General features: G+C 49.4%; 8 protein-coding genes across 8 annotated transcripts; 4 read left to right on the top strand and 4 right to left on the bottom strand.

Annotated features, from left to right (window-relative positions):
• Nucleotides 1-2,469: 2,469 nt before the first annotated feature.
• HOO65_030190 (Vacuolar membrane protein) lies at nt 2,470-3,579 on the top strand (the record flags this gene model as incomplete). Its single annotated transcript, XM_071000343.1, has 1 exon — nt 2,470-3,579. The coding sequence occupies one exon, from the start codon at nt 2,470-2,472 to the stop codon at nt 3,577-3,579; it is 1,110 nt and encodes a 369-aa protein (XP_070859869.1).
• A 538-nt stretch (nt 3,580-4,117) lies between these two features.
• HOO65_030189 (ABC transporter) lies at nt 4,118-8,029 on the bottom strand (the record flags this gene model as incomplete). The annotated part of the gene is made up of 1 exon (XM_071000342.1): nt 4,118-8,029. The coding sequence occupies one exon, from the start codon at nt 8,027-8,029 to the stop codon at nt 4,118-4,120; it is 3,912 nt and encodes a 1,303-aa protein (XP_070859868.1).
• A 1,954-nt stretch (nt 8,030-9,983) lies between these two features.
• HOO65_030188 (CobW/HypB/UreG, nucleotide-binding domain containing protein) lies at nt 9,984-11,162 on the bottom strand (the record flags this gene model as incomplete). The annotated part of the gene is made up of 1 exon (XM_071000341.1): nt 9,984-11,162. The coding sequence occupies one exon, from the start codon at nt 11,160-11,162 to the stop codon at nt 9,984-9,986; it is 1,179 nt and encodes a 392-aa protein (XP_070859867.1).
• A 2,761-nt stretch (nt 11,163-13,923) lies between these two features.
• On the top strand, nt 13,924-14,991 carry HOO65_030187 (Modification methylase HemK; the record flags this gene model as incomplete). Its single annotated transcript, XM_071000340.1, has 1 exon — nt 13,924-14,991. One exon carries the CDS (start codon nt 13,924-13,926, stop codon nt 14,989-14,991), a length of 1,068 nt encoding a protein of 355 aa, XP_070859866.1.
• A 50-nt stretch (nt 14,992-15,041) lies between these two features.
• HOO65_030186 (Gamma-tubulin complex component 5) lies at nt 15,042-17,830 on the bottom strand (the record flags this gene model as incomplete). The annotated part of the gene is made up of 2 exons (XM_071001878.1): nt 15,042-17,684; nt 17,759-17,830. 2 exons carry the CDS (start codon nt 17,828-17,830, stop codon nt 15,042-15,044), a joined length of 2,715 nt encoding a protein of 904 aa, XP_070859865.1.
• An 865-nt stretch (nt 17,831-18,695) lies between these two features.
• Nucleotides 18,696-20,164, top strand: HOO65_030185 (putative mannosyltransferase KTR4; the record flags this gene model as incomplete). The annotated part of the gene is made up of 4 exons (XM_071002173.1): nt 18,696-18,849; nt 18,919-19,179; nt 19,305-19,923; nt 20,008-20,164. 4 exons carry the CDS (start codon nt 18,696-18,698, stop codon nt 20,162-20,164), a joined length of 1,191 nt encoding a protein of 396 aa, XP_070859864.1.
• Nucleotides 20,165-21,447: 1,283 nt separating this feature from the next.
• On the bottom strand, nt 21,448-23,287 carry HOO65_030184 (putative 6-phosphofructo-2-kinase/fructose-2,6-bisphosphatase; the record flags this gene model as incomplete). Its single annotated transcript, XM_071002056.1, has 4 exons — nt 21,448-21,903; nt 21,964-22,563; nt 22,628-23,198; nt 23,274-23,287. The coding sequence occupies 4 exons, from the start codon at nt 23,285-23,287 to the stop codon at nt 21,448-21,450; spliced, it is 1,641 nt and encodes a 546-aa protein (XP_070859863.1).
• A 1,242-nt stretch (nt 23,288-24,529) lies between these two features.
• HOO65_030183 (Mitochondrial import receptor subunit tom40) lies at nt 24,530-25,681 on the top strand (the record flags this gene model as incomplete). The annotated part of the gene is made up of 2 exons (XM_071002266.1): nt 24,530-25,477; nt 25,574-25,681. 2 exons carry the CDS (start codon nt 24,530-24,532, stop codon nt 25,679-25,681), a joined length of 1,056 nt encoding a protein of 351 aa, XP_070859862.1.
• Between the last annotated feature and the right edge of the window lie 560 nt (nt 25,682-26,241).

The following is a 26,241-nucleotide window of genomic DNA, read 5'->3' as shown; positions in this document are numbered from 1 at the left end:
AGGTCTGTATACAGCAACCAACTGCAATAACCGACGGTCGGCAGACCGCATGCCATACCTGCGGGAGATGATTCTTTACTTCACTAACTCGGCTATCATTATCTTAACATATAAAGGGAGGGATACCATCATACACGGGTTGAAGATGGTTTATAGGAGGTATTGCCACATTAATTTTAAAATTACGCACATCTATGAAACGTCCCTTGGTACTGCTCGTGAAAAACCAACGCTTCCCAGGGAGCTACTGGCTTATTTTCAAATCCGCCCTTGACAGACGTCTGGAGGCGTGGATTATCCCCATAATGCCTCAGTGCCTCGCCTTTACATGTACCTTGGGTCAAGGGCGATGAGTAAGTCCGCTTTACTCTAAGCCTCAAGCCCTAGAAGAACCGTTTCATTTCTATATTGCCTATATAATTCGCAAGCTTCGCTAGTTTCTAGAGTGCATACCAGCAGAGCACCATTCCCACTAAGCGGGATTTTGTCGTGGTAGGACCCCATATCCAAGCTGGGATGAGGGGCCTTACGTTGGGAAACGGCCCTGGCTACTGCCAACCAATTACGCTAGTGATTTTCAGGTCAACATTTACTGGCAGATTGTCGTCTTTGTTATCGTCATGTCCAAGGGTAAAGCTTCCCTTTCGTGTCCGGTAGTCTGAAGACATCTCCTTGCTGCAAAGAATACACTGTATTAGTCTTAGTAGAAAGCTAGAGGGTAGAGAAGAATAAGAATGGCTGTCTGTAATCAACGACAAGTGTTGCTGGCCCAGGTTTTCCTGTGCAATGAAAGGGCTTCTGTCTCGTGGAGGCTTGTGTAAGTAAAAATGGCACTGGGTGTGTCGGGGACTAACAGAATCTGTTAAAGAAGCTAACACATAAAGAGCATCCCCTATTAGATAAAACGGGTATTTCTTTAAACTCCACCTAGGTGTTTGCAAAGCGCGTGTGGATCTTGGTAGCATCTTCCTGCCCATTTCATGGCCTTTCTGGATTTTATTCTACGGAAAGCATGTGAACACCACCCCATAATCAGCCTCCCCTAACACTATGCTGAATGAAAAAAAAGCCTCTAGTACTGGCACGATATAAGTCTCCAAAAGCCATAGAATTACATACTCATTGCATAACAGCTATCCCACGGGTAAATAGATGTCTTGATAGCAAGGTACACAGCACGATACATGTACGCCACAGCCATACCATAGCCCACCGCCAAATAAAAAAAATGAGACTGATGGTAACATCCTTGGGAAACTTAGGCCGGGTTTTGCTGCCAACACGCAAATCGCTTGCTTTCCTCTAATTCAGACGAGCTGCCAACTAATGTCCTACAGCTTGGTTTATCTGCTTGCCAAGCCTGTTATGGGCACGTTGTACCGTGTCGCGTCAGATCTTGGATAGAGGGAAAAGCACACCGCCACAGCAAGCGAGACATACATGCAGGCCATAGCCATGGCATATGATCTGATATTGAATCTGTGCAAATACTAGCACCCGTGTGTGTCGTCCAAAGGTGGCTGCTGCAAATATCATAACATGAGTGCTTGGTCTCCCATGACTAGACGCTAAATGGTAAATGAACAGTATCTAGACCATTGTACGTAAGGTTTTGGCATAGAAAGCCCCCAGTTAGCCTTAGTTTCGAAAGCTGGATTTGGTATAGTCTACGTTGACTTCTAACAAGCAATGTTCTAGCTGTTGGAGCTATAGCCGGATTATGTGGCTGCTCTTTTGTGTAACCACTGTATTAGCATCTCACGTGACTTTAATTATACCTATTTATAGATATACGCTCCAACCATAACCCCAACCCTAGCTACCTTCTAACCCCTGACTAATCACCAAAATTGGCCTACTCAACTTTTCGTTGTTCCTCACAAGTATTTCATCTCATTTTGCCTTATCTGCAGCGTCCGCTCGTTTACGCCTTTTGTCTAGATGTGGGTTTGATTATCGCCATTCGCTTTTTGTTTTTTTGTTTTCATAGCAGAAGAAACAAGTAGCTAATATTCTCCTGCCTCTTTTTTTATTTTATTATCGCGCGTCTTTTTCTTCGCCCAAGCCAACGTTTTGCCCTTAGCCTTGTCTCCCTTTTGAACTCGGCCACCCACAAAAACAACAGGACAAGACAGACACATACACATAACATAAACACAGAACTCGACAGCCTTTCTCGCGATACTGACTTGTTGATTCTAAACCAAGGCGGCTAGCCGAGCCGTCCCATATTAATATCCAAACACTGTATGCAACGCATAACGTACGCTTAACTGCACGCCTTGTTGCGCGAGAGATTCGACCACACGCATAAACAGAGTGCTCATCGCGCACGGCCTCTTCTAGGTCACGTCACACAGCAGAACGCTGAAGCCCGCCGCCCCCATCCAACTAAAATAGACCGCGATCAATATCGTCAAGCATTGCCTTATACCTTTATCTTTGTTCACGTCTTCAGACCCGCATACCATGGCTGACTCCAAGTTCTTGCTGTCGGCGGCCTTCCTGGTCGCCTTTACCCAGAGTGTTCTCGCCCAGGACTCTTCTACTACTGAGGACACTTCGTCAGCTGCCTCGTCAACTGCCACATCGGCTGCTTCCTCGTCTACTGAAGCCTCTTCCTCTTCGTCGGCGTCTCGCTCTTCGGCAACCTCCACTTCTTCTGAGTCCTCTACTTCCGCATCCTCCTCGTCGTCTGTGGTGTCTACCTCGTCTATCACGTCTAGTGCCACCACTTCCGAAAGCCTGCCTACGTTGACTAACACCGCTGCTACCATTCCCTCATATCCTGCCGCTTCAGTGCCGCCTACCAACGATGCTCCATTTATGCACCGTTCTAGCGCTCCTGATGGCACTGTATTCATTGCCGTGGGCGCTATCCTCGGCACCTTTGCTCTGGCTGTGCTGCTATGGCGAGGCATAGTGGCCTGCATGTTGCACCGTTCCGTCGAGCGTGCTGCCCGTGCCCAGGCCCTAAGCAATGACAAGGCTGCCTATCCTATTGCCCCTGCTGCTCCATTCTACAAGTACACTGACCACGAATCGTCATCGCCCTCGCTTGTTGGCCGCAATCCCGACGGCGCCGCTGGTTCTGCTAGTGGACGTGGCGTGCGCCGGACTAACCGTGGACCTATTCCCTCGGGCACCCCCAGCATGACCAACCTGTTCTACTCGCCCACCGCCGCTCCCAGCGCAGGCCTTAACACGAACCGCGAATCGCGCTTTCTCCCCGCCGGTTTCTATGCCTCGTCAAACTCGCCCGCACCACCTGTTGGAATTGCCCAAAGCTCGAGTGCCGGTCAGAGTATCGGCCTGGCTAATCTGCACCCAGATACCCGTAATTACAGTCGCACCAATCTTGTGCCGGAGCCGTCGCCCGAGGACTCGCCCCATTTCGCTCCCCAGCGCCGCGATATGAGCTCTAGCACGCTGAACCTCAACCGACCGTCGTCGGCTCGTACGCCTAGCGCATATCTGGATGACTTGCTGGACGAGAACCCACACTTGTTCCCGCCGCAGCAGGGCCAGAGTCAGTCACCCCGCCAAGGAAATGCCAGCCCGGGTCAGAATAGGTTCTGAGTGACGGGACTGTCAGAAAGCTGGAGGGTTAAGCCGGGTTGATAGGTTTTTGTTGCGACTGGCCAAGAAAGATATGCGTTGCTCGTCAAGTCTTTTCTTATTTTGTCCCATGTCTTTTTATTTTGTGTGTGTTGGCTCATGTTTTCATTTGGTGTGTTTCTTTCTTGGTTTTGGCTGTTATTTTAATGTTGTTTGTGCTTGTAGCTCTTGTGCAGGCCCAGCAAGGATGGCGTGCTGGGTTATGAAGGCGGGGTAGTTAATGGGGAGAGGAGAAGTGAGTATCTTCAGGTCTTAGTTTAGCTTCATGTCTTGGTTGTTGTTTTGTAGTATTTTGCTAGCTCATTGGCCAAACTCGTTTGTGGCTTTGTTGGTTGTTTAATATATTATATCCTTGGAAAAAAATGACCAAATAAGTAGTATTAGATTATGAGTCGAGATGTGCGATATATTGCGGATAGGTATAAAAACATTCTTTCACCTACATTCCATTCCCCTTCTTTGGGCTAGGCCCTTTTGTTTTTCTCCTCAAATTGTCCTCTTATTCCTCGGAGTCCCGTCTGATGTCTTCTAGCCGGATTCCACTGCGTTCACACATACTCCGGAAGATACCATCCTCATCCTTCCATAAGTTCAATGGCGTATCTAGTTGCACAATCTGTCCTCGGTCCATGACGCAAATGCGGTCGTAGCCGACAATCGTCCGAAGCCGGTGCGCAATGCACAACAGCGTGCGGCCCTTGAAGGCTGTGGCAATCGTGTGTTGGATTCTGTCGTCAGTCTCGACGTCGACACTGGACGTAGCTTCGTCGCACACAATAACCTGCGAGTTGCGTACTAGAGCACGTGCGAGGGCCATCAGCTGGCGTTGGCCAAGGGAAAAGTTCAGACCTTCTTCTTCGACGACTGTGTCGAGGTGGATCCCGCTGGAGGCGTCATTGTTTGTTGGTTCTGCCTTCTCGGAATCAAGCGCTGAAGCCGAAGTTGGCGATGACTCGGAGCTTCCAGACTCAGTAGACAAACCTGCCTGGCGCAGAGCGGACCATAGCTCAAGATCGGTGTGCTCATGGAATGGATCTAAATTGCTTCGCACGGTGCCATGGAACAGCGTCGGATCTTGAGGAATGATGGCCATTCGGGATCGCAGCTCATGCAAGCCCAATGTGCTGATATTAAGCCCATCGAGGGTAATCTTTCCGCTAGAGATTTCTACTAAACGGAATAGGGTACTCATAATAGAGCTCTTGCCCGCGCCCGTGCGTCCTATGATGCCAATACGCTCACCGCCCTGTACGTGTATACTGAGACCTCGAAGAACTAAAGGTAAGTCGGCACGGTAGCGCATTTCCACGTTCTCAAAGACAATTTCACCCTTCTCAGGCCATTTGGGAGGCACTTCTATGGTGTGTAGTGGGGCCTCTTCTTCAAGGTTAGTGCCATAGTGGTTTAATCGTTCAACGGCGTTCATCCCATTTTCCACTTCAGCCAGCTGGCGAACAGTAAATTGAATCATCTGTACGATGCTTAGAATGTACGAAAGCACCAAACCGCCGATGGATGGGGAGACGCTGAAACGAGAAGTGACAACAAGGGTGCCACATGTAAACACTAGTAGACAGCCGACGAAGTCTAGACGAACAGCCAGCCAACGCTGATTGGAGAAGGTCAGAAAATAGGCTGCATTCATCTCGTCGACGCTCTCACGCAGCTCCTGTAGAAACTGGGCTTTCAGTCCATAAGCGCGAATCGAGGCGACCCCACTAAGGCCTTCACTGAAGCGCGCAAACACATCTGAACGCAAAACTGATTCGAATCTCTTAACTTCTCTGGCCGATGAGCGGTAGTAGCCGGCGGAAAAGAAGAACAGGGCTGCCAGCGGTGCTAAAGCCACGGCAAACCAGTGGAAATAGGCAATTATCAGACCAAATACGCCAAGGATCATAGACACGGTGAAAAGGTACATGCGCATGGCATCACCGAGCGCGTTATCCATGACATCTACATCGCGTGAAAAGCGGTTGGTGATTCTTCCCAAGGGCGTAGTATCAAAAAACGACATGGGCGCCCGTAAGACACGAGACATGGCCCGACTAAGCATATGTTTGGAAGCGCGCGTTTCAAGCACAGCCAACAGGCCAGAGAATAAAAAGGCTAGCAAGCACTGTACTAGGGCTAGTCCAATATATACGCCGATATACTGCCCTGTAGTCATATGGAAGCGATCACTGGTCCAATACGACAGCCACAATCCCATAGTGATATTAGCTCCTTGAACTAGACACAGAAGAACTAGCAATATCGGAGCGTTCATCAGTGTTCCAGAAGCACGTATATAAGTAGCGTACACTGACCATGAAACGGAAGAGACTGCTCTTTCTTCTTGCTGCATAAGTGCAGGTGCGGCGACTGGTTTCTTTTTTTTCACGGCCTTGGAGTCTTGTTCACTGACGTCTCCATCATCATTGGAGTCTTCCTTTGAGGTGTTTTCTTCATTTTTCTTCTCATCTTGAGCCGTGGTTTCGACCAATGTTCTGAAGCCGTCATTATTGGAGAGGAGTTCCTCGTAAGTGCCAACGGCCTGGATTTTGCCGCCTTCCATCCAAACTACACGATCACAACGACTGAGAACCCACAGTTGATGCGTGGCTAAAATGCGACATTTGTGCTTTAGAAGCCCTCTAATGGCGTTTTCAAAAATATGGCGCCCGACATGTGCATCAACAGCACTTAAAGGATCATCCATAAGGACGATGTCCGCATCAAAGTAGATGGCACGGGCAATATTAAGTCTCTGCTTCTGGCCGCCGGAAATTGTGATTCCACGCTCACCAATTTCGGTTTGGTCGCCGCTTGGCAGCATTTCAAGATCGGGCTGAAGGGCACAGGCGTGGATGACTTCTTCGTACCACGCCTTATTCATTGGCTTTCCGAATAAAATGTTTTTTTGTAAAGTCGCATTTTGAACCCAAGCGTACTGCGGGCAAAAGGCACGGTCCGCTCCAAGCACAACTTCACCGCCGGTCTTCCGCATGTCGCCTGCCAAAGCTGACAAGAGGGAAGTCTTGCCGCTGCCAACTGATCCGATAACGGCCACAAGTTCATTACGGCCAAAGGAGATGTTAAGGTTGTCCAGTCTGAAAGCTTGGCGGTCGGCGGAGTGATCCTCAATATGGTTGTCAGTTTGCATGGCGTTGTTTTTGGCCATTTCTTCAGCGGAAGTCTCCGGTGCCTGAGCCTGCGTCTGCTCCCATGTGAAGCTTGCACGGTTCAGCTCCATGGCGTGTTTGCTTGTCTTATCAACACGGACATCTTCCTCCATTTCCTCAGCGAGAAGATACTCTTGGATGCGCTTGACAGAAGACCAGGCGTCAATGACATTGCCAAGGACCATGGGGAAAAGATTGAGCGGCATACGAAGACTGTTGAACAGAGCCAATGATGAGAATATCTGCGCTGCCTGCATATTGTGGTTGGTCAGAGTGTATGTGATGAAAGCAAGCATGCTGGCAAAAGCAGGCATCGACATTGAAACGGCATTGATGCCACTTCGGATAGCCATGAGGGTTTGGATGTGGCGAATTTCAATGCTGCGAATTCCCTGTAGGCGGTTCATGAAGGCATTTTCCCATCCAAAGAATTTGACAAAGCGTACGGATTGCAAGATTTCTTGAGTGAGAGAAACACGCTGATCTGTGATCTTGTTAATGGCCTTGCGACGGGCAAATAAAGACTTGATAGCCCTGGAAAGAAGCGGCATCATGACGAAAATCAAAGCAAAGCCAGCAAGAGCGCTATACGTTAGGTTGACTAACAAAAGGGCGAGCGTGATGATCATTTGTACGGGGGTTGTCCAAAGAGCGTGAAACAAAGCGAAACACTGGTCTATGCGATAGGTATCTACGCTCATTAAGTTGACAACACGACCATTTGGCCAACCAACGCCGTCACTATCAACGCTAGGATTAGCAGCAGGAGAAGACGGGCTGGTGTTTTTCGACTTCTTCGATCTCCCTGCTGGCTTTCCCTGGGGTGGCTCTGGCTTTTCTGCGCCCTCTCCCATACCCCCTGCGCGTGCTCTGCCGCTCAAGGACATTGACTTTTCGAAAATCAGGCTGATGAGAGCGGCCCTGCTTTGGCCACCGACCATCATACCGCGGAAGATGAAATGATTTGTGGCCATGCTCATAACTACCTGCATCAGAGTGACGCCTAAAACGTAGCCCATGCCCGTGGAAATTCGAGGTGCGGGCTCGCCTGTCTTCTTAGCCACCCAAGCATCTGACGCAAACTGGATAAGGTAACGAAGCAGGAACGGAGACACTACTTGCATAACAGAAGACGTGAGTTGCAATACACCCGCAAGAATGAACTCAAAGCGATATGTATCGTAGATGGCAAAGGCCAAGGGGTGCTTAGAGCCACCATCGATGCGATTCTTGAGTGAGTTTTTCATTTTGAGACTCATGGGTTCGACAGCACGATTGGGATTGACAGTCCACATATCATTTTGGACTAGAGGACGTCGGTATCCAACCTGAAGATAGAAGTTAGTAGTTTATACAGGAGCAAAGGCAGTGCTACATTTGGGTACTTGCAGTCATCAAAGGAGTCATCCAATGGAACATCAGCAGGCTGAGCCAGTTTGCAGATGATTCAGGGGACGGCGATCGAGATTCTGGCACTGGAGGTGCAGCGCCCATTTTCAGCGGGTTAAGATTCTTGAACCATGACTTCTTTGTTTGGGAGCTGGCCTCAGACACTAATACTGCTGGAGCAACAGCAGAAGAAGCAGTTTTATGTGTAGTAATGGACCGAGATAGCTCTATATCTGGGTCATTGACTGTGTCGTTGCTGCTATTGCCAGCACGCTCAGTCTTAGAGGCTGCAACATCACCGATGTTTCTAGCGACGCCAGAGACGCCATCACCATGTTGGAGATCAGAGGAAACAGAGGCATTGTGCTCAGTGGAGGAAGAAGAAGACTGCGACCTTGGAAGGGCTGCATTGTGCAAGGTCTGAGGTTCCAGAGCGGGCCCCGGATTTGGGACTGACTCGTGATTTTCCATAAAAAGCACAAGACGGGAGCCAAGCCCGAGATCAGAGCCAAGGTCTCTGCGAGGAGATTACAGTCTGAGCTGTCTGGTTGGCTAGTTTGCTGGGCCTGTGGATTGTTTTACCAGAAAAAGGAAAATGGAGCCGTGCCAAGCCTTGAAGTCTTATAGGCTGCAACAGTGTGAGGAAGGCGGAAGACGGAGCCTCTGTGTGCGGTTATGGACGTGTGCCTGTCTATCCAAGCATAAGAATAAGGTATAATTATAGCGATGGTGAGAGAAGATAGAAAAGAAAAGAAAAGAACTACGGAAAGGGCTGTGAAAAAAATTCAAATTTTGAAAGTCAAAGAGGAAGGAGCACGCAGAGAACAGCACAGAAAGAGGTGGAAGTTGGATGACAAAGGCTAATAGAGAAGCGCTTGGTTTATTTTATGTTGAAGAGAGGAAACTGCCATCAGCTTGCTCAGGCTTATTGGAGAGCAAAAATGGAAAGAGGTGGCTCTGAAATAGGAGTCGTTGCTGCCTGCCTCTACTGCACTTTCAACTAGGTTTAGCTACTTTATCTCGGGAAAGAACCAGATGTGACGCGCTAGAAATCAGTCGCTTGTATTTCCTCCACGAAAATAAGGCTTCTGTGAATGCTTCTTGCTGTACTTGCTTATTCCATTGCAACATAATGCGGAAATAACCCGATTTAGACGGAGAAAGAACCCTCCGGCTGCAGGCCTTTTCTCACTAAGTTGGGGCATTTCTTCTTTTGGTCTTTTAATTGGCACTACGCACTATGCCGATTCGGCGCCGACCACCGATTGCTTTGAAATACAGAGACAACTTGACTATTGCTGAAGAATTGGAGTCGGGCGAGAACCACTTACAAACTAGGCTATTTCTTTCGAGCAAGTGCCTGCAACACGTAATTAATGACCACAAGCCTTAGCCGAAGGACAAGGTTTGTAGCTGCTTGCGCGCGCGCGTTCATATTGATGAAGACAACACCGACGATTGAGAAATTAGTTACCTGCAAAATTTGGCGTCACGCTGAATCCGAGACCGAGCCCGTATTTCCATATTGTACTGGCCGTATTATAATAGACAAGATGAGAAAGAGCTTGACAGGTGACATGTACTAATAGTTGAAAAACGGACAACCCGTCTTGGCAAAACGTGGAGCACCCACCAGTAAGATCCCTGCTCGCCATCCCCTGCTCATTGTAATAGTGGGGCCTTGTCTTGTCAAATTCAGCTGCTAATCATTAGCTAGGTGGGTCAGAACGAACGCGGAAAAATCATGCCTTTTTTGCCGTGTATATGTACATATGAACCCTAAATATCCAAGCCCTGAAAAACAACACTAATTTACAAAATGCGCGACACCACTAACTCGCCCTTTTCCTCTCCAGCCAGCTCCAGGAACCCAGATGACTCTAGCTTCTTCTTCCATTGGTTTGCCTCGTAGCGGGCCAAAATAACTGTCATGCGCAGCACTGAGTTCTCGCTTGACTCATGTTCTGTCGAGGCCACCACTGGCGTAAAGGTCCACCGGCCAAAGGCCCAATTCAGAATATGCCGCCCAGGGGCCAGTCCTGTTTGCACTGGCTCTGAGTTGCGAGGTGCAGCATCCAAACTCGCAACAGCCTTGATGCGGTAGACCTCTTCCTTGGGTGCTGCTTCAAGCAGACGCATCAGTTGCGCGGTGTTAACAGTAGAAGAAGTAGAACCGCGCTTCAACTCGACGGAGAGCACTTCGACCTCAGTCTGGTGATTGTGTGCGTGGGTTTGTGGGGTGTCATTGCACTTCGAGTGGTCGTGGTCTTCGGGATCGTGTATGTGTTTGTGCTTGTCACTTAGCGTATTCTTAGCATGTTCGTCGCCATCAAGCGTTTGCGCAAGACCACCGTCCACGCCAAAAACGAGACCCATGGCCACCCACCCCTTGTTACTCTTGCACCAGGCAACATCGATTTCTAGGTCTCCTAAGCGGTCACGGCACTCATCTAGGCGGTCTTCGTCGCAGAGCTCCCATTTATTGAACACAACTAGATCAGTATAGCGTGCCTGCACCTTCGCTGTGTAGCTGGTGTCGTCGTAGCCCTTCCAGTTTTCGACGTCAATAATGCTGATGACACCATCTAATACATAGCGGCCGGTTTCGCGCGCTAGACGGTTGACTTCCAGGGCCAATGTAGCGGGGAAGGCTGAGCCAGAGGTTTCGATGATGAAACGGTCAGGCCGTATAGACGCAGTGAGCTCTTCCAGAGCAGGGCCCAATTGGCCCACCAGATTGCAGCAAATGCAGCCGTTGAGGAGCTCCTGCACTCCAGTCACGGCACTTGAAGCGGCTAGCTGAGAGTCAACAGCCAGATCGCCAAATTCATTCTTAACCAGAGCTATCTTGTAGTCTGGGTTGGCGGCTTTGAGCTGGGGAATCAGGTTGAGAATTAAAGTGGTCTTTCCGGATCCCAGAAATCCGGTAACAATAGTGATGGGGATAGCAGCAGAGCTAGTCTCGCTAGCAGCAGGGGCAGAATCAGCCATAGTTATTTTGTCTTTGTATGTATGGTTCCTTTGTTCTCTCGGTAGTGGTATGCCGATCGTAGACTCTCGAGCTGAATTTTCCGGGGAAGCGGAATAGGAATGGTGAACCCAATCAGACAATAAGACAGAGCAAGCGAGCGTGTATACGAGCTAGTGAGAGTATTGCGCCGTGTGACCGGAGCGACAAGCCGGAGCTAGATGATGGGGCTAGATGCTTTGATATAAAAGGATAGCTGTGGACGATAAGGTATGCCCTGGATAGAGAGAGGGAGGGTGCAGCTGTATGTAGTTACACAAAAAAAAACAAAGCGGACTACCTAGTTCAGTAATTCCAAAAGTAGCAGAAAAACGAATGCTGCAGGCAACAAGAAAGAGCCGCACATGAAAAGAGAAAACGAAAAAAAAATGATGAGATATAAAAAGGTCCTAGAGAGAAGCGCAACGATAGTGGCGCATTATGGCCAGACTTTTTTTCTTTTTTTTTTTCTTCATGTTGCACAAACCCACCGTTGTTAGTGCTTGGGCTATGGCTGCTCCCTGCGGTTAATATTCGGCTATTACTGATGGATCACCCCTCTTCCCTCTTCAAGAAACAGCAACATTTCATCTGATTGGCTGATGAAAGCCCGCCTGATTGTTCAACATCAAAGGTACAAAGGTACAGAGGGAGTACACCAGACTGTCACCCGCTGACAAGACTTCTTCCAAGGCTTCCTTCAAGATGGCCTGACATAGGAGACAAAGCCAACACCGGAACAAATGCAGGATGGGCCGTGTAACCGGGGTGACAAGAGCAGCGTGGCATGGCGTGCTTTTGCTTCTTTGTTGATGTTCTTTTGATGCTTTGTTTTTGTTGTATGCATGCATCGAGGCTTTTGTCGCTGTTGTTTCACGTCTCCGCAACTACACACGTCTACCCCCATTTTTCTGCGGTCTTCGTACCAAGGGGTCCGTGTTTTATCTCTGGTTTGTCGGGTCTGCCTGTTGCCTGGCTGGTCACAGCGGACAATGACGCATCTGTCCATGTTGTTGTTTTCGTCGTTGTCATTGTTATTTTTGTCTGGTCTGAAGAAGCTATCTATGCAGAGGGTATATAAAGCAATAACCTGAGTCGCTGTACTACAGCTTACACCGACTCTCGACTCTCGACTTCACAAGCATAGTAGCACTAGTTTGCGCATTATATCAAGCAGTTCCCAGACCAGTAACAGGTGCAACTGGTCCATCTTTGTCTTAGGCTGAAAAGCTTGCCCTGTACATCCAGTCGTTCAAAGCGCAACTCAGAGCACGCAACACACAAGGTATGTCTCAGTCTCGAGCTCGAGCTCGAGCTCGATTTCAATGTCCACCCTAACATCAACATCGACACTGGGTTTTCAGACCTACACCTAGTATCTATTTTATTTCTGTCTCTCTAACACCACCACTGGACATCTGTGCGCTCCCTCTTCCAATTACTCAGATGTGTGATAACGTCTACGCAGTGTTTCTCTGTGTCTTCTTCCACATAGCCTGCGGTGAGGGAGAAAACCGTTTCAAGCACATCGTCCGCTGCGACCTAGCCCAGGAAAACGAGATGATATGTGCAGTGCGTGAAGATGTTCATATTCTCCAGGAAGACGATTTCGACCAGTACTGCCCCGAGTGCAGAGGCGAGACTCCGCCTGAGAGTCCGTGAGTCTTTCTTCAACTTGTTTTTGGCTTGGCCATTGCTTTTCTTTACGTGTGATTTCCATGACTAATCGTTATCACGTTGCATCGCAATAGCCAGTGAGGAATGCGACGTATTAATTCAACTGCTTAGTAGATAGAACAGGATAAATAACGGGCCTGTTTAATGAGCCATAGTGACAAACACTACACTTGTACTGTATCTGGTCATATCTAGCTTGGTAACACTGTGAACAAGGCATAAGGCATGCCATATAACCATATTTAGTCTACAGGTACAAGAGCTGTCATGCTGTCACGCTGTCATCCAACGCTAGGGCACACCAACAAGCCATAGACATGATTGCTCAGGCAATGCCAAAGTGAGGCCCCTTGTACGACAAGATTTAGACACTCGTCATGCAGGAGAAAAGCTCCAGCCAACTGTCTCTCGAGGGCAGTGTCAAGATGCGTCTTCCACAACATGCGAAACGCCATGTGCTACTACTAGTGCATCGCTCATGATAATTCAAAGACATGTATTTGTTATGTGATGTGCCCTATCGTATGGCATCTCATCCCCAACTGACCCAGTGGGGCGAGACTTCCTAGTTCCAGGGACATTGCTCTTCTAAGTATATTCCCCAAACCGAAGCAAGGGGAAATGGCAACACAGCACCGTGGGAAAAGATGCTACTCTTTTATCTGAATGCTGGTCGTGGCAAACTATGTTATTGCTTTTTGATACAGAGAAAAAAAGAAGAGAAGAAGGAAAGAAGAAAAAGAAAAACGGAGGGGGACTTGGCAGATATTTATACAACTTGGTGAAGAATAAGTGGGGAATGAGTGGACTTTTTTTTTTCTCTTCAATCTAAAGCTTGTGAGGAGGCTGGTATGTGCCACAGGTGGTGTGGCGTTTTTTCTGCCTTATTTAGGACTTTTTTTTTGAGGCTGTTATCAGGGTTTCACTAGGTGTCAACCCTTAAATGGTTGTAGCTGTCAAGTAACAAAATAGCATATAATAAAGATGATCAAGAATGACCGCTAAAACTTTACTAAACATTGAGAAGAACCCTAAATCTACCTATATCCACACCCTTTGACGCCAGTTATGCCCCGCATCCCCCCATTGCTCCTCACACAGGCCGCTTCGATAGACCCAAACCTCGCTCGCCTACTACCCGTGTGTCGTGGTCTTGCATCAGCTCGTAACGAGCTTCGTTGGTTAACCGAACATGTAGTCGGGGATGTCCCGCCATCTGCGCGGCTTACAGCCCGTCAAAGAGCCAAGCTCAAGCAACTCTGCACTCGCCGGCGCACTGGGGAGCCATTGCAATACATTTTAGGCACACAGCCATTTGGAAAACTAGACATTCGCTGTCGCGCAGGCGTGTTGGTGCCTCGCTCTGAGACCGAGGCGTATACGCTGTACCTGGCAGATATTCTACGGCGTAGGCAGGGCGAGGAGGGGATGCGAATCATAGATTTCTGCACAGGGACGGGGTGTATCCCACTGCTGCTATATTCAGAGCTGCAGAATTGCAGGGGCCAGCGAGTTACGGAAGTGAGGGGTGTCGATATATCGCCAGAAGCTGTTGACCTCAGCCACGAAAACTTGCGTTATAGCATTTCGACCGGGAAAATCCAACCGCCGTCAGCGCAGTGCAGAATATCGTTCGTGCAGGCCGACGTCTTCGACGATACTGCTATCGCGGAAGTTTCCCGTGGCGGCCCGTGGGACGTCCTTGTATCTAACCCACCCTATGTGTCGCGCGAGGCTTGGACAGAAGGAAATCGCGGACTGTCAATGTCTGCACGCAAGTTCGAGCCAAAGCTGGCACTCGTGCCACAAGATGAAGTTCCACGTTCAGAGCATTGCCAGCATGAAGATGCGTTCTATGAGCGCCTCTTGGCTGTGGCAAGGGCACTTCGGAGTCGAGTTATTCTACTGGAGTTGGGTGACGCGGAACAGGCGCGCCGAGTGTTGACATTAATACATTGCAGCGGCTTGTTAATGGATGATAGCAGAATCGAAGTGTGGCGAGACTGGCCGGATATGCAGAGACAAGAAGACGAAGACGATATGTTGGATGCGCGAAAGTCAAATGGGGAAAATTGGAGGGTTAAGGTTCGCGGGAGTGGAAATATCCGGTGTATATTTATGATGATAAGCTTGTGAACAAAAAATAACGGGCGTGGCTATAGACTGGAAAGATGGCTTGGCTGTTGCTAGCTGAACACGCGATCTGTCTTGGTGTTCATCTCTAGCATTTCCGCTAATAAGTCCCAGCGCATAGATGCCGAGTCCGTTGTGGCTCGTGCTACGGCCCGAAGCCCATCGGTAATGAAGCGTAGATTGCCCTCATACTTGACTGAAATATCGCGAAGCTGAGCTAGATACGTTGTGTTTTCTGGTTCTTGATCTGCAGCTGCTTCGCTTATACCATTGCCAATGACTTCGTCATCGCTGCTATCAGGATGACGCTGCTTCTTGGTGGTAGCTGTTGCTGTTCCTGGCGTGAGACTGCTGCGAATAATTTGTCTTCTCTGTGGTGTAGAGGCTAGCGAAATACGTGAAATCTCGGTTTGCTCTTGGGCCTCACGGGCTGCATGGTGGTTACGGGCCTTTTCGAGGGTTATAGTCAATTGCAGAATGTCGATCATGGCCTCGTAGATGGGCTGAAGCTTGGGGCCAAGACAGCATTCATTGAGCACACGGCGCATGAAGCGGAATTGCACCTGTAGCATGCCATCGACGTCGGAAGCTTGCTCCATGTCATCATGCATGGATTTGCAGGCGGGAGTAAGCACGAAGCCGGTAAGATATGACCGTAACGAAGTGCAGAACCAAAGCAGACGAGTGCGGATACTATAGTAGGCTGAATACTCGATCCACGCGTCTTTGTCCTGTACTTGCTGAGACAAGAGGCGTGTGCGGGTGAGAAGCTCAATGGCCCGGCGAATTTGCAAGAGAAAAGTAAAGATGGCTTGATAACCTCCAATATTTTGCTCCGAGACTACGAGTTGGATGGCCCATGTGAGCCGGTATGTGATTTTAACGTCCGCAAGGCCCTTGGTAATAGAGTCCCGAACAGTGCGAACGGAAAGGTGCTGGGCTCGGCTTCCACTAGATACCTTGATCCGATTGGCATGGGTCGTAGAAGCAAAGGCTTCTTGGGCAATTGAGGTCAGCATATAGTGGTCATTCCATCCTGGGCTTAAAGAGTCGATCTTTTGGAAAAAAGCCAGGCAAAAAGCATCCGAGACTGTCGCATTAGACATGAAGTAAATAGATTCCATAGCCAGCAGAGCAGCCCTAAGCCCGCAGGGACCAAGCAACACGCTTTTGAGAGTATTCGAAGTCTGGCCAAGCTTGGTGTTGATCCATTTATCAAACCAATGCATGAATAGATCGGCGAAAGATGCTAGCTGTAGACCATTAGGCGCAATCTCTTCCAATGTGAGCGGGGGCTCTTCACTGCTGTGTGCGTTGAAAGACTCATAACGGCCAAGGTTTTTCAGAATTACGATGCTTTTCCCAGCAGTGAATATTTGCTTCGCGGGAGCATTGACAAAAGAAGGGGCATACAGCTTCCCATCCCTGGTCTGGCGAAGCTTAAACTGCTCTTTCCAGAGGTGACTCAGTGGCATTTGCACGGGGGACTCGGAGATGAAAAAGACTTGGTCACCGGGCATAAGACGGCCCTCTTCCATCCACATACGGATCAGGCGAAGATAGAGTTGGAAACATTCTAAAAAGACACCTATAAGAAACTCGGCAACCGCAGTCCGATTTATAGTCTGGGCAGTGTTGATCTCATGGAAAAGCATCTCAATGTACCGAAAAGCGCCCATGTTGGGGACGTGCCTAAGCTCTTTGAGGATTTCTCCAAGGATTTCTAGACCTTGAAGGGGATTCCGGAGCTCGTGGTGTATAGCTAGCAAGCTGACAGTGATATTTTGGGTAGGGGCTATAAGCCGTTGCTCTATACCTGACAAGAGTATGTCAAAGTCCCGTAGGCGTTTCATAATAGAATCGCTTAGGACCTGTAGATGATGGGCCGTATGTTTCTGCTGGACAAAGGAGCGGAGTATAGCCAGTTTAGACCCAGACTCAGAGAATATGTGGGAAAGATTCTTATGTGTTTCCCAAGCAATATTCTCCAACTGGAAGGCCGGGTCTGGGGAATAGTCGAGGCGAAAGAGAGTTGTAGGGAGACCCTGGAGCATGAAGAGCACTTCACGGACCATTGAAAACTCGGAAACTGGGACTTTGCGGACACGACCGGCAGAGTCTGGTGCAGGCTGTGTACGACGCCATTGCTGCGCTTCTTTGATTCTAAGGTGTTGGCCACTGCCATCGGGCTCGACCAAGAAATCAGTTCTCTTTGCTTCTAAAATTTCGTTGTCGGCATCAGATGAGATGTCATTGCTAGAAATAGAGTAGTTGGTAATGGTAGCAACATCGTCATCTGAGTCATCATTGTATTGGATTGTATCCCATATAGATGGATCGTCACGATCCCAGCTATCCTCGCGTGCAATGTCCTCCCAACGTAGCGGTTTGACTAGTTCCTCGTCGTCTTTTTTGAGAGCTTTGACATCATCAAGACTGGTTTTAGTTACGGGATGGTCGCACAGCTCGAGAAGGAGATGTAGAATATCGGGGTGGAACTTGGACTGAATCTTGTCCAGTTCTAGCCGGCTACGGTTGAGGGCATCTGCAAGACCATCGCGGCAATTGACACGGAAGCGCTCTTCAAGGCCTTCAAGCTGGGTAGCGATGTCGAATTGGTTTGTGCGTAAAAATGGATGATATCGGAGCTTGCGAGCGGATGCGTCTCGAAGGGAAGCGAAACGTTTCGGGTGAGCCTTGGGAGACAAAGGGGAGAGTTAGTGGCGGAGGAAGCCTAAAGGAAGAGAGAGACAGTAAGGTAGTGGTGTACCTGGGAAGAGAAACCGGTGATAGCTTCTACAAGCCCGTCAGTGAGCGTCGCAAGCTCGGCTGCATAGGCCATCACATCTAGACGGGAGGAGATGAGAGGGATCTTGGCTCAAGCTCGCTCAAGCCCTAAGTTGCCTCAGGGTCGGTCCTCTGAACTGGGTAGTGTTTAGGCCCAAGGGTTTAACTGAGCTTTGATCGCGTTTGTTTCTTTTGCGATGATCAAGCAAACGCTGCTGCATGAAACGAAACAACTTGATAGGCACACCTGATAACGATAAGCCAATGTTTTGGGCACTGTGATAACGACAAATACAGGGAGCTATAGAGCTTGTTTAGTACGTTTTTTTGAATTGGCATGGTGGGGCTATACCCTGAAATACACAGTGTTTACCTTTCACTACTGCCCAGCCCTATATCGCCACAGCGCTTAGTTTTAGGGGGGTTTCATTGGTACATCAGCCTTGCCTTCATCTAGAGGATAGCTAACTACGAGCCTGCAAGGAGAGCCGTCCTGTCCCTCTTCCTCCCGCTGGCACTTTAGCTATAGGCTTTTGTCTGCCTCCTCTTACCTGACATAGCCTAGGTCAATCCAACGCCAGCTCACGCCGATATAGGGGATGCTCTACGACTGAATCAAGCTTGGAACATTCGCGAGGGTGGTCTCTTGACGTTGATTGCGATTCGCAGCCTGTCTGAAATCAACTTATTCAAATCTCTCCAACAAGGACTTTTGGCCGGAAACCGACTGCATCTATTCTCCTGTCTCATCAAGATCGGGTGGTCTTTGTCTCTGTCTGCCTTCGCTTGCACTTGATGCTTGCCTACTTGGGCTACAATTTGATTCACATATCCTATCGACGCCAATACCGCCGGATTATCCACTGCTATTGACCAACGCACACATAACATCCCGCTGTTGTCTCGCTCTGCTTCTCAAAATGGTCCTCGCGCGCCCTGTCCGCGTGCTAGCCCTGTTGGCCATAATCACCTGGATTTACATAATGTTCAGTGTCTTTAAGCCGTCCGTGTCTAGCATTGGCAATGGCGGCTTGAACCCCCAGGAATACCACCCCAATGATCCTATGCTAGACCGTGAGTTTCCCTCTATTTCTTCCCGCCACAATAATGAGCCTGGCCGCTAACTCTTTCTCTCTGATATAGCCTATGACGAGCCCGAAGGCCCCCTCCACCGCACAGGTCCCAACTATGCCCCAAATGCTGCCAACTCCGACCGTATCAATGCTACACTGCTAGCCCTTGTTCGCAACGAAGAGGTAGCAGACATGGTCTCGTCTATGCAGGATCTAGAGCGTACATGGAATCATAAGTTTAACTATCCGTGGACTTTCTTCAACGATGTGCCGTTCACAAGCGAGTTCAAGAAACAAACCCAGGCCGTTACCAAGGCCGAATGTAGATACGGTAAGCATACATTTGGATGCATGGCTCGCGAGCTCTAGCACTTCGGTGCTCCGATGCATTTTCTCTCATTATCTCTCCATTGCCTGTCCGTAAATGCTAACACTGCATCCTTTGCTTCCCGCTAGAGGTCATCCCTAAAGAACACTGGGGCGTGCCCTCATGGATTGACGAAAACCTTTTTGAGGATGCTTCCTCTACCCTCGAGTCGGAAAATGTGCAATACGCCTCCAAGATCTCGTATCATCAAATGTGCCGCTGGAACTCGGGCATGTTCTACCATCACCCGGCTCTCAAGGATATGCAGTACTACTGGCGTGTTGAGCCCAAGGTTAACTTCTTCTGCGACGTTGACTATGACGTTTTCCGCTGGATGCAGGACCATAACAAGACGTATGGCTTCACCATTAACCTCTATGATGACCCCAAGACAATTCGCACATTGTGGCCCGAGACTCTCAAGTTCATTGCCGACCACCCCGAGTATATCAACCAGAACAACGCTATGAAGTGGCTCACCGACGACATTGAACGCCCCGATCACGCTGCCGGCACCGGTGGCTACTCGACCTGCCATTTTTGGAGCAACTTTGAGATTGGCGACATGAACTTCTGGCGTAGCAAAGCCTATGAAGACTACTTCAACCATCTGGACCGCGCTGGTGGCTTCTTCTACGAGCGCTGGGGCGATGCACCTGTGCATAGCGTGGCACTGGGTTTATTTGAGGATGCGAGCCGCATCCATTGGTACGCCGCATTCTTTGCTTTCGTTCCTTCACTCGTCTGTCCCGTTTCCATTCAAGTGCTAACTATATACCACCGTTTTCGCAGGTTCCGTGATATTGGCTACCGCCATATCCCCTTCTTCAACTGCCCTAACTCGCCCAAGTGTAAGGGCTGCACAACAGGCAAGATGTTTGACGGAGAGAACTTCTTGTTAAAGGAAGACTGCCGCCCTAACTGGTTCAAGTATGTAGGAACCAACTGAGCGAGCCATGGGTCTAAGTCAAATTTTCATCTTTTTTTGCTATTATTGTTCTTCTGCTTCGTTTTTTTTTTACTTCCGTGTACTGCTGCTTTCTTTTCTTGTTCCTTGTGTACATATCTATTTCGATGCAAGCAAAAAAAAAACGACACAGCCCACTACAACCGCGGAGTTTGTAGGGACTGGGGCTGGTGGCTTGTATCCCCGATACTTAGAATAATAGCCTGGAAGGAAGGAATACCTATGCTGTGCTGTGCTCTCTGGCTATAGCCGACTCACGTGAAGATAGATAGGGGAGATGGAGTACAAGCGCGACGAGATAAATAATCATATAGAGACGGAAGAAGAGATCGTGGGTTATTTGCAGATATCTTAAATAGAAAAGGAGGAGAAAGAAATTCAATTGATGACGCGGTTGGCGTGTTAAGGCTCAGAGCTGCTAAGCGAAAAGCATAAATGGCGTTCTATCGTGAGTCACCACCGGCCTTGCTTGTCGTAGGCCAATGTATGACAAGAGCTAGGCTCCTAGACAATCAGCTGGTCAACCGGTCTATCTAACTACATATCAGGCTTTTCTGACTTTTGTTGCACAAGCACCGGTGCCGAATGGGCCTGCGTGGTCAGCCTGGCAGTAGCGTGTAAACACCGTGACGAGGGGAATATGTAGGGAGCATAACAAGCTTACATTCAATGACGGAATGAGTTGGGGACACGGAAAGGTGAGCGAGGCAAAGAAAAAAAAGTAAATGAGATAGGACAGGCGGCGGAAATGGATGTGTAGATCTCCTTGTTATCTTTTAGGGAGAGGTGCGTTCGGATAGCGTCTAGAATTATCTCGCACTTGAAGCCTAACTTTTTACTCTTTATCTGCCGCTCATCTCCCCGGAAGGCCATAATATTGCAATATATCAAATAAACCTGCACATAAGTTGTACTACATTGCGTCATAGCCTTCACTTGTGCTGCTATGTCTGGCTGCCGTGACTAGCACACTGGGGAATCGGCTTGCGTCAACATCATGGGCTCAAATCGGCTGGGCTTATTCCGGCTCGACATTTACCTCTAGGGATTCTTGTACAATGCCACCCGCTGTCCAAACGCCCCAGAGGATCTGGCTGTCGTATGTTTCTAGAGCTTAGAGACAGAAAATTATATCTTTAGGGCTCCAACGTTCTAGGGTAATAATAGCCTAGAGCTCAGTCATTCATCGCTGCTTGTGTCTTCATTCCTTTGTAGTTTCTTGCTCCATACTCAGCCGCCCCCTGCCATTCAGTCTACGCACTGTTCTAGTCATCATCTCGGAATGAATCTGCCAGGTCTGGCGTTTCGGCACCACCAACCAAGCGAGCGTGCAACGCACCAGCGGAAGGTGTCGCTGGAACAGAAGCGCCACTAGTACTAGGACTCGCACCCTCTGCAATGTTCTCCTCGGGTGCTATATCGCTGTCCGAGGCAGGGGCCGAGTAGGTAACGGGCGAAGCCACGCGCGTGCCAACCATAACGTTGTCACTGAGACTAGGAATAACAATACGACGTGCTTCGTTTTGATACGCGGCCGGAATGATTTCAATGATTTCGTTGCGAGGGAAATGCAACGTGGGGATGTCACGGGTAGAGCAGTGCATGAGGTAGGCATAGAGAACCCGGAGCACAGACTCATGGGCAATGATAAGCAGATCGTTTTGCTCGCGCTCGAGCTCTAAGATTATAGGCTCGAGGCGGACAGCGAGATCGTGGTATGACTAAGAGAAGGGGTTAGTTATTTAAAGTTGTATGCGTGTTTGTAAAGCTGCGAGATATACCTCGGCACGAGGGTACCGGTGGTGATACGGGTCGATTTCGTGCTTTTCAGCCTCATCAGGGTACCGGTTACGGATACCTTCCTCCGAGAGGGTTTCACAGGCTCCGAGGTTAATCTGCGACATCTGCGGCCGCTGGCGCACCTTGTAGCCTAGCTGTTTCAGATAATCGGCAGTTTGAATGGTGCGCATGCGAGTCGAGGTCCACACGGTCATGTCTCGCATAGTTGCATCAGGGCGTGTCTTGAGCAGCTCGGCATGGTCAAGCTCACGGTGCTTGAGAATCTCATCTGTCATCTTGCGGGAGTAGTCGAGGCCCTCTTCGGAGAGCGCCGAGTCGGTGAGATAGGACTCTCCTTCACTCGTGGGGCCGGCACGGACAAAGAAGGTGGCGCGTGACTTTATGTGCAGGTTGGTGAGGTAGAAGACGATGCGATGCGAGAGATAGTTGAAACTGACGTTATTATAGAAGAACTTGCGGCCGGCATTGATCATACGCACAAAGTTGAGTTCACTCTCATCCATAGTCTCAAATCCGGGAATCCTAGCTTCAATGCGGCGTAAATAGAGGTGTGCTGCCTCATCGGGATTCATGCCTTCGAACTGGTTTTGCCACATGGTTAGAGCATCCCGTGTTAGAAAGCAAACAAAGGAACGGGATTCTTACATCAGGAGACGAAATCTTGACATTACGCGCATTGTCAAGGAGAATTGAATCATCATCAACAAACGACTCGATGAAGAGCGTCTGGACATCGTGCTTAGCAAACTCCTTGGCGAGGGCCCTCCGACTAGCGCGGGTGGGGTTGACGGCGTCATAGATAGCGACCTGGCCATTGGCGTGATTCAGCCAGTTATAGATATCCTCCCGACACTTTTTGAGTATTTTTTGGCGCAGGATGACCGATGCTGGAGAGGCATTGGGGAAGAAATAGTCCTCTGGCACATTGCCGCCCTCAACAGTAGCACGGCGATAGTCACCAAGGTGAAAGATGCGGGTCTTGACACCAAGCCATTGGAGATAACGTGACATAGAGACACAGATGTGGGTTTTGCCACGGGCCGGAAGTCCTACCATGACAATGGCGATGCGGCCCGAGTGGAAGAGACGGCCTGACATTGTGCTGTACAGCTGAGCCGGAGCCATGCTCTGGTCATCTGAAGTATCGTGGATTCCATCAATAAAGGTGGAGCTCCGACGGCGATACCGTGGAGCGTTGAGGGCAATCTCGGCAGTGCTAAGAGGAGGGAGACTTCGAGTTAGTGGAAAGGCCCAGCATATGGATGGTAGAGGGCGGCTTGTTGAAGCTCACAGGAGGGTGTCCATGTTGGGTATAGAAGGCGGAGCTGAGGATCTAAATGGAGGGCTAAAACTGAAGAGCGCACACCACGATACGATACGATGAGATTCAATCTGATATGATGTCACGGGATGTGATGAGGCCGAAGGGGGAGAAGGCGATAATAATGTTACTAAAGCGCTAAGAAGCAGGCGAATGCGATGAGCGTAGGCAGAGGTAGAGAGGCCGCTAGAGGCTGCGGTACTGGAGGCTAGAGATAACGAAGGCGAGGAGGCGGCCGGCCTTGCTTGTTCTACCACAACGTTAGGTGAACAATGGAGGAAGAAGCCGCAAGTTAGGTAAATAATCAAATGCAGATGGGGCGACAGGGGAGGGGTTGTTCTGTAAATGGCTTAGTTTGGAACTTGTAAGGATTAGAGCTGAGCCGGGCTTGGTGTGCTTGTGACGCATGAAGAATGCTGTAGTTGATGGAAGAGCAAAGACGGAAGCATAGTGAAATACTAAGCATTATAATTGGCAAAGGGTTTGATTTGGCTATGACTTGGGGTTAGACGATAGAATCAAGTAGTAAGTGCCAGTTTGGGCGGTTCGTCAAAGTCCGTGGTACTCCTATCGACCATCAGTTGGTGGTTGTGCTGTACCTAGTACAAGACTAGCTCGACCCTTGTTGGCCAATGCTTCTAGTGACATAGCAGCACGTGATCCATATCTTGGACCGGTAGAACGTCGGTAGTAGAGATACCTCAGCATGGTGACATCCCTACTTGACAAGGTCCGAAAATTTCAAGCCCGCTTTTTTCTGCCGCCAGCAGCCCACACCGCCCTATAGCGTTATCTTGGTGGGCAAAAAAAATGTGCATTTTTTGTTTATTACTGAAGAAAACGTTGGAGATGGAAGATTGGCCTGATAGAGATAAATTCAACTAATCTTGAATTAAAACTCGCAATTTCCTGCTGAATATTTTTTAGTATTTTTGCGCGGTAAACCTGCTGTCTATTTGGAGGGGCTTTGCTAAGACCTTGAAAAAAAAAAATCAAGCCTAAAAAAAAAGAATTAAGCAAACCCACTCAACGGGCGAGCCTTCCCTTCCAACATCGTCAAGCCTTCCCTCTCTCTTTTCGACGACTTGCTTAGCGACAACGCCCTCCACAAGACAGTCAACGGTACACTTTGAGCCGGCACATCATCTCAAATTCCCTACCATCTCTCCCTTCCTCCTTCTATCTGCCTCTCCCCATCCCCCCACACACACACATACACAACAACCATGGCCGCCTTCATGGACTCGGTCAACGCCTTCCTGGCCTCCAACCCGCTCGCCAAGAGCGTCGCCGATGCCCTCGACTCCTACTCGGAACGCAGACAAAAGCTGGGCCTGCCCAATCCCGGCACCAGCGAGCTGCTTACCAAGGAGGTGCAGCGTGAAGTGCTGCCCTCGGGCTACATGTTCTCAGGCATCAAGGCTGACATCACCAAGATTGTCGGCACCTCGCCCTTCTTCCAAGTGTCGCACCAGTTCGCCATGGGCGAGCGTCAGAGCCCCTACGCATTTGCTACCCTCTACGGAACCGACGATGTCTTCATGCAATCGCAACTCGACAACGAGGGCACCTGCAGTGCGCGCATGAACTATCGCTGGTCGCCTTCTTTGATGACCAAGGCCCAGGTACAGATGAGTCCCAACGGTAACATGGCCCAGTTCGACCACGACTACACGGGCAGCGATTTCACTGCTTCGCTCAAGATGATCAACCCGTCTGCTCTGAGCGGCGGTCTGACGGGAATCTTCCTCGGTAGCTACTTGCAGTCCATCACCCCCAAGTTGGCCCTCGGCTTCGAGAGTGTCTACCAGCGCCCCGCCATGACCCAGGGCCCTGAGACCGCTGTGTCATTGATGGGTCGGTACAAAGCCGAGGACTGGGCAGCCACTGCTCAACTTCAGGCCCAGGGTGCCTTCATCGCCACATACTGGAAGCGTCTGTCTGACAAGGTGCAGGCTGGTGTTGATATGCAGCTGTCGCTGACTCCTTCGCCAGCCATGATGGGAGGCGGCATCTCGAAGGAGGGCCTGACTACCATTGGCTTAAAATATGACTTCCGCATGGCAACTTTCCGCGCCCAGGTTGACTCCTCTGGCAAGATTGGCTGCCTGATTGAGAAGCGTACCCAGGCTCCTGTGTCACTAACCTTTGCTGCTGAGTTTGACCACTGGACTGTAAGTGACTGACCAGCTATTATTGCTACTACCAAATTTCCCCTGCACGTCTTGCTATGTTCCGTCCTATAATCTAACCTTCTTTCTTTCCAACAGCAAACCCCCAAGATTGGTCTCGGCCTGTCCGTTGAGTCCCAGTCTGAGGAGCTCCAGGCCGCTGCCGAACTTGGCACCCCGCCTCCCATGCCCAATGTTCCCTTCTAATCTAGCCGGCCCTACGCTGGAACAACCCGGAATATAAATGACTCTGGGATGCTGATACCCCCGCCCGGCCTGGCCTTCTTTCCCCGTTTATCTCTCCCTCTTTCTGCATTATTGGCCCTTGTAGAGGCCGAGGCTCGCTCTTCTATCTCAATCGCCAAACCTTTTTCTCTTTTATGTTTTCTTATATCATCCTTTTTTTTTTTCCTCTTTGTTTCTTTTTTTCCTTCTTTTTCTCCTCCCCTTTCTTTATCTTTTTCTTGCATCTTCCGCCCCCATACAAAAAAGAGGAGGACTGGGCTTGGGTTGACGTGTCAACTGTGTACATTAGGGTGTATGTTGCGTCGTGTGTTTTTTTAGGTGCGGAATGGGAATATGAACATGACACTAAACTCGGCCTCGCGAAGCCAGCATGTGAGCGTGATGTATAACTCCTGTGATGAATGCATTATGCTGTTCCTTGTTGGTTGTGTATGTTTGGTTCTATTAAATAGTTATTGTACAATGCTGCAGCCATTCCCTTTTCTAGGTCTTGCAGACTCTTTATCTTACATTTTCATGCC

This window comes from Ceratocystis lukuohia (assembly GCF_044167205.1).
Source record: "Ceratocystis lukuohia strain C4212 chromosome Unknown Supercontig3_pilon, whole genome shotgun sequence".
Lineage (NCBI taxonomy): Eukaryota > Fungi > Ascomycota > Sordariomycetes > Microascales > Ceratocystidaceae > Ceratocystis > Ceratocystis lukuohia.
Note: the sequence above shows the minus strand (reverse complement) of the source record. Positions and strands in the feature narration are given on the sequence as shown.